At 42.6% G+C, this 17,287-nt stretch overlaps 1 protein-coding gene across 3 annotated transcripts in view; it reads left to right on the top strand.

Annotated features, from left to right (window-relative positions):
- The first annotated feature begins 5,356 nt into the window (after positions 1 to 5,356).
- KCNK2 (potassium two pore domain channel subfamily K member 2) overlaps positions 5,357 to 17,287 on the top strand; it is a 90,844-nt gene continuing 78,913 nt past the window's right edge. For 2 of the 3 annotated variants that reach the window (XM_028724646.2, XM_028724647.2), the window contains exons 1-2: positions 5,737 to 6,012; positions 8,935 to 9,245. In XM_028724646.2, the coding sequence (XP_028580479.1) occupies position 6,012; positions 8,935 to 9,245 (312 nt within the window). In that variant the 5' untranslated portion in view covers positions 5,737 to 6,011. Of the gene's footprint in view, positions 5,440 to 5,736; positions 6,013 to 8,934; positions 9,246 to 17,287 lie in introns of those variants that run through there. The other variant, XM_077925586.1, reaches the window with a different exon arrangement.

Below are 17,287 nucleotides of genomic sequence, written 5' to 3' on the forward strand. Positions count from 1 at the left end.
TAACAACTATGACAAAAATTGGTTGGGTACGTTGGGGCTGCAGCTATTACTGCTGCAAGTACTCACTTGTGCTTGTTAGGCTACAGTAGAGAAAATGAAGTAAAAACAAACAAATATAGTCTTTATACCATATAGAGCAGATCCTAAGTTCAGAGGTTGAGCTTCAGATCTCTGCTGATTGATGGGCTCACACTAGACTTGTTGTCAGTTTATAGCAAACATAGTCTCACTTTTGTAAAGTTGCAAACATTCCCTCAGTTGTATACCACCTTTTGAGGACTATGCCACAAAATGTCAAATATACAGTATGGACAGTATCCAACTATATAATTATGATAGTGCAACAACATTTAGCTGCACAACATTTAGCTCCTTTCCCTGTGCTCCACTAAATCTCTTCTGCAGGGTTGGAGGAATCCTCACAACAGATTACAGGAGAGTACAGGAGAGTACAGAGTAGGCAAGTTACATTGTACAACTAAAAATACTGTAGTTGACTAATGTAACTTGTTAGTTATGTATTTATTTGCTATATTTATATACTGCCCATGCAGAATTAGCTCTGCACAATTTACAAAACCTACTACAAGTATAAAACAGACCAGAATCTAAACAATAAAAATCATTATTAAAAATGCAACAAGCAAAAACCATATAAATTTAAAACCAATGTAAAACTAGCAGGGGACAATTTGGTGCAGAATCCAAAAGCACCAGGCGAATACTTTAAGTAAATAAACATTTTCAACTTTGGAAGTGCTGCAGAAACAATTGAAATCAATACTGTAGGGTATGACAGTGATAAATATGATTAAGAGAAAGGGTTAATTGCTTCTATCGGTAGGATACTAATGTGATAATGGCAAAAGCACCTTTTGTTTACTCTTTGGTTGCTACTCGTGGAAAATAACTTTAAATAATGAAGGCTGCTACAAGGATCTCATTCTGCTGTCATAATTCTCAGAGCCCGGTTATCTGAGGATGGTGGCCCTTTCTTCTGAAATGTTTCATTAGCCATATAGATTGACAGAAGGTCCATAGTGTAATATGAAGGCACATGAAGTCAGGATCAGCCCAGGATACCTGTGAAAATAAAACGAGGTCACCATCTTGCTAAAGCTAAGCGAGTCTGGGACTGGTCAGTGTCTGGATGGGTTTCCACCTGAAAACCATATGCACACTGATTTACTTTCCATGGTGAAAGAAAGGCAAGGATTTTAATGAAAGAAAATAAAAAGTGTAAATGCATGTGTTCCATGGAACACAAGCGACAGCATAAGTCCTATGAAACAGGAAATGCTAAAAACAATAAGGCGAGGCTGTTCTACTTAATGTGTCTTACAGACAACCCCTAGATAAAATGCCTTATGCCGCTTTTTCCATACAACTGCAGAAGGAACTGTAGGAAGAGAATCTTTTCCCTCATGGGAGGAACAGGCAGTGTTTATACAGGGCCATTGGTAACAAACTTTTCAGGGGGGAAAGGAGCGTGATATTTTATGTACAGGTTTTTTTCCAGGCTCTAGCGGAAGAGAATTAGGTCATGTAAATATGTAGTGATGCCCTTTCTATCTGGAGGCTCCACTACAAATTGTGGAGCTTTGCAGATCCTTCCAATAGTAAGTGGTATTTGGGCCAAAGCCTACATCCGAGTTATGGCTACACTCCTAAAACAACTTACTCTAGAGTATTTGCTCTAAGGTATGTTATTGGAAGAGAATGTTCTAAGGTATGTTATTGGAAGATAGATGCCTAAATGCACTTATTTTATTTATACTTGTTTCTCTGCATCACAGAGATCAGTCTGCTTGAGAAAAGTGGGGTGTGAAGCTGGCCCTTAAGAATTCATCCCATTGAGCTAGATAGATTTAAGAATAAAAGTCTCAATGCACAATTGAATAAATACCTTATGTGTGTACAGCGCAGATCGTGGTGCAGCCTTTACAACATATTTAATAATACACATTCAAAAAACTGGCTTGAAAGTTGAAAGCCTTGTTTACTGGGATTAAGAGAGCCAGTGTGGTGTAGTGGTTAAGAGTGGTGGACTCGTAATCTGGTGAACCGGGTTCGCATCTCCGCTCCTCCACATGCAGCTGCTGGGTGACCTTGGGCTAGTCACGCTTCTCTGATGTCTCTCAGCCCCACTCACCTCACAGAGTGTTTGTTGTGGGGGAGGAAGGGAAAGGAGAATGTTAGCCGCTTTGAGACTCCTTCGGGTAGTGATAAAGCGGGATATCAATCCAATCCAAACTCTTCTTAAGACTAAGCACATGATGTATAACAGTATGATCCCCCCTCATTTGTAACTCACACTCTCAGTACACTTCCATATGGCAGCTTTTGGTGCTGATGGTTTGGGCTATGGTGCATACAGTAATTTGATGGAACACCACCTCTCCTGTGCCATGAGTGGAGAGCCTTCAGCCCACAGGCCTAATTAGGTTCACCAGCCCACCCCATTTGGCTCACAAAGCCATTTTGGCAAGCCACACCCATCTGCCCTACACCCGACATCACACATGCCATCGAGTAAGGAGCATGTAAGGTAGAGCTTGGGCAAAAAGGGCTTTGCAGGCACCACTGATCAGGTTTGGAAACACTGCACAATGTGCTTTGCAAGTGCTGGGCTTAGTGCCTTTTAGTTTTAGGAGGAGTTTCCCGTTATTCAGAGACCTCTAACAACAACAAAAGCTGGTTATGGGTTAAAGGGAGCTTCTTTGAAGGCACACTTCTGCACAGCTCAAAGAGGATTGCTCAAACAGATGATCAGTGATTACAGTGACCTCCTTGGAACTTTGACACCTGTCAGTTACCTGGCCTCATTATCACTCATTATGACATGATTGATTGATTGATTGATTGATTGATGGGTGGATGCTCCTGCCTACCTACCGAAATTGGCCCATGGGTGTGTGTGCGATAAGACTCTGACCTGCCATCTGAATCAATTTCCTCATTCCTGTCCCATATTCTAAGGCCAACAAGCTGATGCATTCCTCCAAATACCACTTCTGTTGAAGATGTGCCATTCCTGCCTTAATTGCAAGCCTCTTCTGTTGAAGATGAGGCTTGCAATTAAGGCAGGAATGGCACAGGGCTTTGCAAATCAGCTAATGGGTGATGCCTACCAACCCACTTCCAGCTGTGTCATATTTTCTCCTGCCCCATATCATACAGATAATGTCACATATGATTTCAGGTGTAGGGCAGGAAAGCATAGCTTGGCCCAAATGGGCTGGAGGTACCCAAATACAGGTTTTCTGGAAGTGGTGTCCTAGCTATGAAATACCATCTCTGGGGAAGTATGCCCTATGGTCCTTTAAGCACCAGGCAAACCATTTTAAAAAAAAAAAATCATCCAGGCATGTAATTTTTTTTTTAAAAAAATAGTTTATTCCCTGAGTATTAATTGTGCCTTTATGTGCTGTTTGTTTTATTTGTTTTACTTATTGATACTTTTATTTTTTTGTAAACTGCCTTGAAATAATTGCTAAAAGTAGCTTAGAAGTGCTTTCAGTAAATAAAAAAGGGAAAACCTGTACCTGCAATTGACCTTTATGGAGCTAAGCTATATGATTAGTCATGCAGAACTAAGCAACCTGTGACATGCCAGATGTTGCAGCCCCTGCTATTAGCCATGATTTGGAGTCCAACAACATCTGGAGAGCCGCAGGCTGCCCTCTTGTTAACTGCATGACTTCAGGTAGGGGTATTTCATTCCCTATAGCGGGGTTTCCCAAATTTGGGTCTCCAGCTGGTTTTGGACTGCAATTCCCATCATCCCTGACAACTGGTCCTGCTAGCTAGGGATGATGGAGACCCAAGTTTGGGAACCCTGCCCTATAATATCCTACATGTAGAAAACAAAAATGTAAGAGAGAACAGCTGTAAGGCTGGTCTCCTCCCTGACTCACAACTTTTATATGCACTTGTTTTCAATGAGAAAGCGTAAACGGGTCTGTGCTTTTTCTAACCCACCACTTGCCCCAAGAAAACCCGCTCTCTAACGCTCAATCAGAACAAACAGCAATTTGGGTTTTTCTGCAGACTGCGGAGAGCGTTAAAGAGTGGGTTTCTGCAGGGAAAAGAAGTGGGGCAAAAGGAAGGAAGGACGTGGCACAGACTGGAAAAGCACAACCCAATACCTGGAAAGTGCAGAGGAAAATTAATGTGGATGAGCCCAGAGTCTCAGTCAGGACCATACATATAAACATTAATAAGTTGTTGTGAACTGGGGACAGCCTTCTTGGGACCTTTCATTAAAACTTAACATGCCTTTGAGCCTCTCTCACATGCTGCTTGTACCAGCACACATGTGAGAGTTTGCCAAGCATTGGATAGAAAGCAAAAGAGAGATGGCTTTAATTCAAATGCACCTTGTAAGCCAATTGAGTTTGCAGATGCAGAAAAGCCAGTTCAAACAACACAGGTGAAATTGGCCTAACTAAAGGTTTGCCCAGGTTGCTCTCATTTAAGGGATCAGGTGTGCAGTTTCATTACACTTAACCCTCTGGAAACTGGTCTTTGGCAAGTTGCTTCCACAGTCCCTGCCAGTCTCTCCAGCCAAGAGCTTAGCTAATTTATCAACAGAATTATTTGGACTTCCCTCCCCAGCATTGGCTGGCATCCATCACCAATAATAGTTAATAATATATAACCAAAATGGTTGGTTATATACATCTAACCAACAGTAGGCGGAGCCAGAACCAATGACGGGCAGAACCAGAGATAACTAATTATAGTTTTGTCCCCCATCAACCCTGCTGAGTTTTATGAGGGACGGAGGTGGAGGAGGAGGAAGATGGACTGGCTGCATAAGAAAGAGAGCAGGTAGAAGCTGATGCGGGTCGACTGGTGCTGGCAGGGCTCCTGTGGCTGTTGCCCCGTGAGGAGACCAACGGCTTCAGCTTCCACACACAACTGGCGTTTGGCGGGAAAAGGGCCGATTGGCGAGTATCGGCCGGCCCGTCGTGCCACGGGCGCGGGCGCGCGCATCGGGGTGGGCGGGGAAGAAGGGCTGTCAGTCATACACATCTGGCAGGAGAGTCGCCTCGAAGAGCCCACCCTAGCAGGAAAGCTTGCCCGCAGAGAGGGGTCAGGGCCATAGGTCATGCCTGAGCATCATCTGCCTTTAATTGTATATATAATATATAGGGCACTGCAGGCTGCCTGTAGCCCCCTCCATTCAGAGAGATATGTAGGAAGGGCAATTCTGGAGGCGCCCAGCCGGCAGAGTCGCCTCTTCGAAGCGAGAGGGGTAGGGGCGGGCGAAGGTACTCGCCCCTCACAAACACCTCAGCAGTTCCACAAAAACTAAGCCCCGAGAACTGCGGGAAGGGCTCCGTGGACAGCGCGCCAGAAGACTCCCGTCGCTTCCTTTTCGGAGTGCGGAGACCCCTTGACGTCCAAAAAGGCGCGAGCCGCGCGCTGGGGAAGGTTGGGAGGACGGAGGTGGCCGGGAGAGGTGGGTGGGGAGAGGAGGAGAGCAGCGAGCGGAGGGAGTTTCCACACACACACACACGCACGGAATCATACACACCTTGAGTGGAGCCAGTCGCTTTGCACAGGCACCCAGACACCGCAGGAGACGCACGCACGAGGCGCCTCACACACGCGCATACACACACACACACACACACACACAGGCGCGCGCAGGCAGCTCACACCCCGGCGAGAGGGCGCGCGTGGAATCCGAGCTGAGCAGCTTTCTCTTTTTCTTTCTTTCCTTTCCTTTTTTTGTATGCCTCCCTGCGTGTGCGTGCGCGCGTGTGCCTGCCCGCCCGCCTGCCTCTCTCCCCCCTTCTCCCTCTCTTTCTATCTCTGTGGTGCCTCTTCCGACCCACGCGCTGCTCCTCTCTCTTTCTTTTCTCTCCCCCCCTTCCCCTCCTCTTTCCTCTCCCACCCCGACCCCCTCGCCACCTCTCTCAGCTCTCAAACTCTGCCTCCCCGAGCCCTGAAAAAATGCCTGGCCGTGAAGCGAGGAGAGGGCACCGGGTCTGTAAATAAGAAGTGAGTACTCGTTACAATGGCGCGTCTCGCTGGCTCGGAGAGAAGGAAAGAAAGAGAGAGAGATATATGCCTGGGAAGACAAAAAAAGAAAAATGCTGCATGCTCCTTTGCTTTTGCCGATGCATCTTCGCTCTAGGGCAGGGGGGACTCCCCCCCACACAAAAGAGCCCCACCCCACCCATTTGCAGGAGAGCCCGTTTTGCCCATGCCCACCCACCTGCCTCGCTGTCTTTCTCTGCCTCCATCCCTCCCTCGCCTCCCCCCCCCCCCCAGCTCTCCATCCTTCTTGCACGAGCTTTCCTTGCTGCATGCAACACCTTGGCTCCTAGGCGCTTCCTTGCACTTAATCTTTGTTCAAGGGGTGTGTGTTGCTTCGGCTGGGGACATATGGAAAAGGGAAGGTGGGGGGATGAAGCCGAAGGTCCGGGAGGTCCATAAAACCCCTCCCGCATCCAGCCCGCTCCCTGCTATCCTTGTGGGCATGGGAAGACGCGCCGTTTGCAAACCATTTCAAGAGCATCTTTTCTCTTTATTTTTAAAGGGGAGAGGAGGAAAATGGGTTGCTTCCCTTTAAAAAAAAAAAGTGGGGGGAGGGGGAGGCATGGGGATGTAATTTATCTCTCGGGATGCTTTTCAGAGTGAAGGTTCCTTATTTACCCTGGGAGCGAGCGGGGTGGTGGTGTTGAATCTTGGCAAGGTGGATGAGCTTCATAAGGGCTAAGCAGGTGGATGGGGATGGATGAACAGTGAAGGATTGATGGGGAAGGGGGATGCCGAGAGTGGGGATGTCTGCTATATATGCGATCAGCGTTAAGAAGAAGACGCTTTAAGCTCGCATCCCTCCCACCCACCCCTGCTTTGTTAGCTTAGCTGCATACAGCTTCCTAAAGGGGAGTGGATCAAGGGAACTTAGGGACTGCACTTCCCTAGGGGGCCAGGATTTCCTTTGGAGTATGGGCGTGAGTTGCATCTGGGCAGAAGGTGGGAGGCACATTTTAAAAAATAACAATAAGAGAACAGAATGTCCTGGTGAATAACAGGAGGGCTGTTGCAACAAATCTGGATTGCCACCATTTTGGGGTGGGAGAAAGCGATGAAGCAGGGTGACAACACGTTGAGGGGGAAGAAAGATCAAAGTGATAGTGCCAGCATTGAGCAGTGGTGGGATGGGGATTGCCCCACGGATTGTCCTAATTTTCCTGCCCATGGCACATTCCTCAACCTGATCCGCTACCCAGTTAAAGCAAAGTATATTTATCTGTCAATCCAAGGTATCCGTAAAAGTCCACAGGGCTTTAACGCTGGTAGCTGCAGCCCAATCAGCTTGTAGATTGCCCTGCCTTCAAGCCATTACCACCATCGGTCAAAAAGGGAGCTTACATTAAAGGCCCTAGGCAAGCATCATTCAAACCAGTGACTCTGTAATGCTCCCCCTCAAATCAATGGGATTAGTTCCATCACATCTCTTGCAGGCAGAGTGAGGTGGCTCTAAGACTGCATCTTCAGCCACTTAGAAATATCTGATTGCATCAGTGTAGTTGTTTGGCAGTAAAAGTTGCCAGGCAGCCAATACAATGAAGGGTCTTAGGCGTGTGAAGGTATTGCCTCAAGTTATAGCTTTCTAGGAGTTGAAAAAGAGTAACTACATGACAGCTCAGTGCAATGAGTCATGACGAATGATCACCTGAAGTTTCTCATCTGTGACAGCTCCTACCTGCTGCCCCTTTTGGGGGGAAGGGGAGCTCACGTCTACAGCTATACTAATTAAATTTACTATGCGTGCAAGTCTCTCTTGTTCTATGTCTGAAGGTGCTATAATGCTATATAGTTGAACTTCTTTGCATGGGAAGTATGATACAACATTCTGTCACCCCCCTTTTTCTCCAAAGCATGTCCACCTTTCAGATGATGAAAATGATAAAGGGAAAGAGATTTGCATCTGCTTTTAGGTGTGGGGGTTTCCTTAATACCACTGAAAGGAGGACTGTGGTCACTCAGAAGTAAATTAGTAACTGGAGAGAAAAAATACATTAAATATGGCCAATATTCCCATGACCTTATAGAGAAATTTCAAATGTGTTGATGTGGCATATTCTCATTTAACTCTTCAGGAGTTATGGAGGCTATAATTTATTGGCTTCTATATGTAGCTGCTGTAAGAAAAAAAGTCGTCTAATATTTGCATGACATAGAGGTAGCAAAATCCTAGGCTCCCATTCAGCTACAACTTTGGTCCTAGCACTTAAGAACTACTTTAAATTCTACCCACATACATGCATTTTTTCAGCTTAGTACCAGCACTCACATTTCTAATATGGATTTCACTTAACAAATACTTGCTGACTGATGCTACTCATGATTAATTTCCCTAACACTACTGCAAGGAGGATTGTGGTCATTGAAAACAAATTAATAACTGGAGAAAAAAAGTACATTGATATAGCCAATATCTCGGTGATCGTACAGGGGAATTTTTGTTGAAAGTTATGCACAAGAGGAAGTGGTTAATAATGCATTTCTCAGCACTGTGTGTAAGATGTGAGAAGAGATTAACCTTTCAGAGCTAAACTTAAAACATAGGTTGGGTATCTCATGTGCAATGCTTAAACCAAAACAAGAAATGTTAAAACCATCAGAAATTATATAAAATGCTATTCACATTTTTGCAATACTTGCACCACTGTTACAGTACTGTCACAACAGGTTGCAGGAACCGCTCAGTCTATATAGTAAACTGTAAATCATGGGGAAGATGGAAATGTTGAGTTCATTCATAATGTCAGCATCTCAGAAGTTAAATTGTTATATGAATTTAAAGCTTCTGTCTTACCCTCTAGCAAAAAGAAATACTGAATAAATATGTGACAAGCCTGGGAAAAAGTAACTTTGTGTTTTGTTTTTTTTTGTTTCTTCTTTCATCAGTGGCGGCACCTGACTTGCTGGATCCCAAATCTGCCACTCAGAACTCAAAGCCCAGGCTTTCATTTTCTACCAAACCCACTGTGCTTGCCTCACGGGAGGAGAGTGATACAACTATTAATGTTATGAAATGGAAGACGGTCTCAACCATTTTTCTGGTGGTGGTTCTGTATTTAATTATTGGAGCTACTGTTTTCAAAGCCCTGGAGCAGCCACATGAAAGTAACCAGAGAACAACCATTGTGCTCCAGAAGCAGGAGTTCGTATCACACCACAACTGTGTGAATGACACAGTACTTGAAGAACTGATTCAGGTAATTCCCTGTAAAGAAGTGTGCTCTTGCCATGTTTTAAAGGAAATGTTGTTTATTAGTTACACGGATGCAGCTATACCAGCTACAATGTACCATGGCCTGATATCCATAAGAAATAATGTTTGGCACAAGTAATTTGACTTAAGGCTTTATTGTGCAAAAATCATTGCTAATTTCATTTTTTATGCTAGGCTAATGGAGCAAATCCTTCCATCAAATGCTTCTGTTGTGCTTCTTAAATTGCTGTTTGTTGGCAGATATAATACAGCATTCTCCTCTTACATTCAGGTTGTTATTTACTCATATTGCCTGGCAAAAGAATAAACGGGAGGCTTACTGACTTGTATGAATATTATTTCTGGCCATAATCAAGTATAAGCAGTTCTTTGCAGGAGTCAGTGGAGGGTACCAGATACAACATATCACTTTGAACTTTTGAAGCTTACTGTACTTTAATTCCCACTAATACTACTGCCATTGGCAGGACAAATAGTGGTGAGGAGATTCCGTGGCAGAGCAGCTACTGCATTTGGAGCTCTGCCTGCTGACTTCCCAGGGAGGGAAATGGGAGGGGGTAGCTTTTAAAACCATTTGGTGGGGACATTTTTTGTTTCGTCCCTTTTATTGCAGTCAATGGGAAGGACTTGATTTTGCCAGTTCCATGAGCGGTGTGGTTGTTGCCTACTTTGGGGAGCAGGTTAGGGGAATACTCTTCCAAGTACACTGTGCCCCCAACTCACCCTGATTTGCTTCCTACTGCTGAGGAACTTTCCATGGGCTTACCAAGGAGACAGGATTTCCAGCGGTGTAAGTTTCATCTTATCAATGGGCCTCCCAGCTCCATTTCCACCTGCCCCTCCCCCAGTGAGTCTTCAAATGGCTTTAGGGTCACTCTCTTTACTATACTGTTCTCAGTGCTAGGAGAATAGAGACAAATCAGTATACTAAGACCACAGTAGTCCAAGGGTAGGGGCATGTTTATGCATGCATTTTATTAAATAAGTAAATTTATTCTGCCCCTGTTGTTGAAGTGCAGTCTGATTAAACTTACTTGTTAAAAAGAATATTTGATTCTACCTAGGAAAAGCCCAGACTTTTCAGTGTTTGAATGCACACACATTGTAAATCATTGCAAGATACCTTATATTGGTGTTGCATTTGATCCCTTTCACTCTTGTCAATGTATAGAGCTCTGAATGAAAACAGCTGATGCCCCAGCTAGGTATGGCTGAATCTGCCTATTTTTAGCCTGTGTCACTTTAACATGTTTTTACCCATTATTCCATTCTACAGTGATCTGGTTTTTATAAATATATAAATGATAATTTCAAAAACACTTATTTAAATATGCATTTTAAGATATAATTTAAACATGAATTTTCTCCCCAAATGCATATTTAAACACAGTGCTTTTTTCAAAAAGGAAAAAAATGTTTAGGGGTACTCTCATTTTCATACTCATATTGAAATACTGCCCTTCAATGACTTAGATTCACAAAATATTTAGGGGTATGCATACCCCTGTATCCCTCCAGAAAAAAGCACTGTTTAAATGTGTATTTCCTCACAAAGTGTTTACTAAAATGCATATTTTTGGCATGCTTAAGCTGCTGAGGACTATGTCTTAATATTCAGGAAAGTGTTAATCAGGTAGATAGCTCAATTCAGATCCTCTCATTAATTGCTAAAGTGTGGGTCAGGTAATTTTATATAGAAAATCAAAGAAGTACTAAACTCTTCAAGCAGTCCTAATCAAAACTCTTGTGTTCAGATATTTCACAAATGCATACAATAATTTGCAAAGGTTGCATTTCTTAAGCACCCCTAATCCACAAATAGTTGGTTCTGGAGGGCTCCCAAGGTGGTAGTGAGAAAAGTTTGACATAATCCAGCAAACAACTGGTAGGATGGTTTTGATGGTATGTTTGTTTAAAGGGAGCAGTTTTAGCCCGTTTTAATATGCATTGGGTGACAACGTCATCATTTTATTGGACTCACTTTATGACCTGCCCATTTTGAAAAGTTCAGCTTCACCTGAGTTGCAGCCAACATGCTGATTGCCATTCTATAGCACAGTTGCGGGTTATCTAGGGGCCTCCTTATGTTGCTGAACTACAATTCCCATCATCCCTGGTTATTGGCGATGCTTGTTGGGCCTGATGGAAGCTGTGGTTCAGCAACATCTGGAGTGCAAAAGGTTCTCCATACTTTCTATAGCAGGCATAAGCTTTCACTCTTCCTCTTGCTTGGAAGTTTGCCCTCCTCCTGTCATCTTATGTAGTTACTTAATTGCTCTTGAAAATATATTGTGTTGAGCAATGGAGTTCAGTTGCTCATTCATGGTACAATTATAATAACAGTTTTCGCTTCAGTGGGGATTGTTCTCCCATGTGACTGAACACATAAACAGTATTTTAGAACTGAATTTTCTGAAGGATATAAAGATAAACATTATGCAATAGTAGGGTATTAAGATAGCTCTAATGATAGAGTGAGTGTGAAGAAAATTACAGAAATTTATTCACTATAATGTTCTGTTTTCAGACAATAGTTACCTGTTATCTTGTTTCAGGCTAAAATTAAATTCAGCTTCCTATAATTTTTTTTAGTCATTTGTGACTATGGGCAGTTGTAGTATAACAAGGACTTTTTGAAGCAATCCTATGAATGCATGCACATGGGACGTTTATATCACAACTAATTATTGATGAAAGTTTTCTCTACTCACCAGTAGGATTCTTGCTAAGATTTAACTCAATAGCATTTGATCTAAAGTGGAACATCCCTAATTGCTATTAATTTGTGGTAGATAACCTATATGTGTTGTGTACTACATATAATGTGGACGCGGGTGGCGCTGTGGGTAAAACCACAGCGCCTAGGGCTTGCCAATCGTATGGTCGGCAGTTCAAATCCCCACGGTGGGGTGAGCTCCCATCTTCGGTCCCAGCTCCTGCCCACCTAGCAGTTCGAAAGCACCCCTAAGTGCAAGTAGATAAATAGGTACCGCTTTATAGCGGGAAGGTAAACGGCGTTTCCGTGTGCTGCGCTGGTGCTGGCTCGCCAGAGCAGCTTCGTCACGCTGGCCACGTGACCCGGAAGTGTCTCTGGACAGCGCTGGCCCCCAGCCTCTTAAGTGAGATGGGCGCACAACCCTAGAGTCGGACACGACTGGCCCGTACGGGCAGGGGTACCTTTACCTTTACCTTACTACATATGATATTTCTGTTCACTTTAATCTTTTCCCATAAGCCCTATTTTTATCATGTCTATAAAATGAGTAATCTGTGGAAAGTTTAAAAATTGTGTTAATTCCAACAACATAACTATTAAGTAGGTCATTATTATGACCTTTTACTTGGTCACTGGCTGGGATTTGAACCTTAGTATTCTAGTTGTGACAACTTGATAATGTGAAATTTGCAAGGTTTTTCTAATGGGGATTTCAATGCCAACATTTTTGGCTGTTTTTCTTTAAACTTGAATTATCTCCTCCCTCACCACTAAAGCATGATACAGTGGTACTTCGGTTTACGAACTTACCGTAATCCGTTCCGCAAATCCGTTCTTAAACTGAAACTGTTCTTAAACCGAGGTGCACTTTCCCTAATGAGGCCTCCCGCTTCCGGTGCCCTTCCACCATCCGGATTCCATTCTTAGACCAAGGTAAAGTTCTCAAACAAAGACACTATTTCCAGTTTTGCGAAGTTTGTAAACCAAATTGTTCTTAAACCGGACTGTTCTTAAACCGAGGTACTACTGTAATTCTCCCTTCCCAAGAGTTTTTACTATCCCAATTTTGCAACTTCCCAAATGTTTTCATTGCCTAAGTGCTTGTACAGTGGTACCTCAGGTTACAGACGCTTCAGGTTATAAACTCCGCTAACCCAGAAATAGTACCTCAGGTTAAGAACTTTGCTTCAGGGTGAGAACAGAAATCGTGCGGTGGTGGTGCGGCGGCGGCAGCGGGAGGCCCCATTAGCTAAAGTGGTACCTCAGGTTAAGCACAGTTTCAGGTTAAGAACGGACCTCCAGAAGGAATTAAGTTCTTAACCCGAGGTACCACTGTATTTCCCACAGTCTTTAAACACTTCTTTTTGACTCAGCCAATATCCTCCATAGTGATAAAAGTCCCTATTTACTATAACTTACCATAATTTTGTCAACATTTAATTAGTCTTCTTGTCATCTTTATACCTCTTTTTTGGGGGGCTCCATTTCTTGAAAAGTGAAAGTACTTATAAGAAACATTTTATAGTGTAAGTCTCTGCGTGTAAACAGAGTTATGTGAGACTTGCTTCTGGATAAGCATGTATAGAATTTCAGCTTTTAAAAGGCACAAAAGAAAACAACAATGGACACCATGGATTCTTACTATTCAACATTTTTTCTTTTGGATAATCATTCAACTCCAGTACCTTAGGCTGAAATGATTATTCTGGTCTAGGGTCAGATCACCATCATAACACGGAGAGATAAAACGCCTAGTAAACTGACTACATGAGAAGAACAAACACTTCCAACTGGAGAAACCCAGTAGTCAATGGTATAGTTCATACATTAGCTAGGTGGCATACTTGGCACTTGAAAGCCATTCAAGTATGGACTGAATCAATGAAAAGCATTCATTTGTGTCAGAATATTGGTTAATCAGGAAATTTTGTTAACTTTTGAGAAGTCAGCTTCCTCTGAAGTAACTTTTTTAATGATGCAGCAGTGATGCATTATTTGAAAACTGACATCAGGTTTCAAGAACCTGCTGAATAATTATGGAGTTATTAATTAACTTTGAGTGACCACAATCTTCCTTTCAGTGTATTTTATATTTTTGAACCATTATAATCAAGTCTAAAGCCAGTAAGCTATAAATTGCACTACACGTATTATTTACTTCAGAGTAGGGTATGTTGAAATCCCAGACACTGTTGATTAGAATTAAGTATAATATGTGTTATGTTGAAGATGTGAGGAAGGCAGATCTAGAGCAAGACCACCATAGCCTTTTCAGAAGGTAAGAGCATACCCTTCAACATTTCTCCAATGAAATTGGGACATCCCATTCCATAATGATAATTTTACTATTTATACCCCCACACATCTTACTGGGTTGCCCCAGCCACTCTGGGCAGCTTCCAACATAAATAAAACATTAAACATTAAACACTTCCCTATACAGCCTTCAGATGGCTCAGGGGTCAGATAACTCCATACCTTCCATTTCTCCAATGAAAATAGGGACATTCTAAGGAGATGTGGGACATTCCGGGATCAAATCAGAAACCGGGATGGCTTCTCTAAATCCGGGATGTCGCTGGAATATAGGGACACTTTGAGGGTCTGAGATATTAGAGTTGAATGATTGTTCAATACACTTCCGGGTTGGCGCGTCTGGCTAATGGCGGATTCCCTCCGAGCTCCGGAGGGAATCGGCTCAGCAGGGGATCGGGTCTTACCGTGCCGGCGACACGGGGACCCTCACAAACCACGTACACGGGGTACGTGGACATGGTGACTCGGCGGGCATCGTAAGCGCCCCCCCGACCCGTGAAAGAGCCTTTTTAAAGGCTAAGGATCGGGTGCCTGGGAGCGGCGTGGTGCTGTGAGTCTTCTGCTACCCCTGCCGAGCGAAGCCGCATGCCATTCTTCAGTCAGCGCTAACTTCTTCCTGCTAAATTTGGACTTAAAACTAAGAGCAACAACCCGTGAGTAATTTGAAAATTGGATTATAAATTTTTTCGGTTTGGATTTGGTACGAACGGAGGAGATGAAAAAAAAGGGAAGTCCGTCTCCTCCATATTGTTAACGGTGCAAGCAAGGATTTGACAACTAAAGTTGCGGGAAAATTTGTGAGATTGGATAAAAAATACAAACCTCACGGAGTTAAAAGACCTAAGCTAAGGTGCTGGAGGACAAGAGATTATTTTGTTTGAAATTAAGTATCACCCTACTCAAGCCCGGGAGCAACCCGAGTTAAGAGCCTGCTGAGACATAGATACTTTTGACAGCTGTCAAACTAGCTGTCAAAGTTGAAAGAACTGAAAATTGAAACTTTAACCGATTAAATCGCTACAAAATATTACAAATAAGGAAAGATCGACACAAACAAGTCTGACTTTTGGATCGGAGAGGGAAAGATCACTAAAACCAGAATCCCTCTAGAGGGGACTCTTGGACATTGCAAGAATGGAACTAAAACAAGGAATACAGGAAATACGTGCTGGCTTGAAGGAGCTGATCTCTCTTGTGGGAAAATTGATACAGATGAATGAGAAAGGCCTTGTTTTGTCTACGAGCCCACCAGACCCGAAGCTATCTGAAAATACACTAACTGACTTGGAAAGGGACTCGTTGGTTAAAACACAGGCAGCTGGACAAGGGAAAGAACCCAAGATTGAGGAGGAAAAGACACCTGCCAAGCAAAAGGAGCTGAAGGAAGGGAAGGCTGAGACACCATATAAAGGAGAGGAGAGACCAAGAGCTGCTAAGAAGAAACCTAAACTGACCAAGGTGAAAACAGGACTATTTGGGACATATAGATTTATGAAACAGTGTTGGAATATGGGACATAAGCAAACAGGCCTAACTGAAAGAATCACCGCCAACATTGAGAAAACAAGTCTTCGATCCTGGGAGTTAAGCATGAGAGACTTTCGAAGAAATCGGCTGAAAGGAACTGTGAGAGATTTGCGCGCCTCGGACGTGAGATCACCAGGCTAGAAAGATGGACTAAATGTACTTTGATTAAGGATTGAAACCGGGGGAGAAGGGTGGGATTTAACAGTCCGAAGGGGGTTGAAGTTCTTTTTTTACCTTTTGATTTTTATAAAATAAAGAATATTTCATAAGAATGGGGATTCCGTGGGAGGGAAAGGGTGGCAATTTTAGGAAAGGTATCTTTTTTTTCTTTTTTTAGAAACATGCTTATATTTTTTTCTGTTCTTTTATTCTTATATAGAGGATTAAGGGATATACGTTAATAAAATGCTAGCACAACAATGAACTAAAGTATAATTTTATAATTAAAATGAATTTAATCAAACTAGGGTTAAGTAATTTTAATAAAATAAGGTACAGGATGTTTAGGGGAAAAACTTGCTAGAATAAATAAACTGGAGTTGGGAAACAATAGGAGGAGACGTGGGGAAGTCCTGAAAAGAAGTTATTGAAAATAAGTGGGAAGAGGTGAACCTCTTTTTCTTTTTCCTCTTTTTTCTTTTTTTGGATGTAAGTTTCTATGTTCCTGAGTTTTGATTCTTAATGTAACCTTTTTGGAAAATTAATAAAGATTATTTAAAAAAAAAAAAAAAAGAATGATTGTTCAATACAGTCATACCTCGGAAGTTGAACAGAATCCATTCCGGAAGTCCGTTCGACTTCCATAACGTTTGACTTCCAAAGCACGGCTTCTGATTGGCTGCAGGAAGCTCCTGCAGCCAATCAGAAGCTACAGAAGCACCATTGGACTTTCGGCTTCCGAAAGAACGTTCAAAAACCGGAACACTCACTTCCAGTTTTCAATCGTTCAGGAGCCGAAATGTTTGACTCCCAAGGCATTCAGGAACTGAGGTACGACTGTACAGGAAAAGTTGAATTATGATATCCATGGTGTTTATTCAAAGAGGTATTTTCTTTTTCAGGCTGTTTCTGAGACTTAAAAAAGGCTAAAATTTTATACACTTACTTGGAAGTAACTCAGTAGGAATAACTTCTGGGCAGACGTGCATATGACAATAATTATAAAAGATAAATATTTTCACTTTCATTTTAAAAATGAAAGTAGGTTAATGTTTCAGGCAGTATTCAGTAGTCTTAAACACTGGTTTGAGTTTCAAAAAATAGTCAAAGAACTGGGGGAACATGTTCCCACTCAATAAACCCAATTTTTTTCTACACAGTGAAATTATCAGAGACATTTCATAAATTTCTTAGCAGTTGAGCTTTTTTTCTTAGAAAACCCTTCGTGTCTTTCTGTACTTTTCATATAATTGAATATGAATAACTAAATAAATTGTAGAAGTAGCACATAACATGAATGATTGATT

The sequence above is a fragment of the Podarcis muralis genome, chromosome 3 (assembly GCF_964188315.1).
Source record: "Podarcis muralis chromosome 3, rPodMur119.hap1.1, whole genome shotgun sequence".
NCBI lineage: Eukaryota > Metazoa > Chordata > Lepidosauria > Squamata > Lacertidae > Podarcis > Podarcis muralis.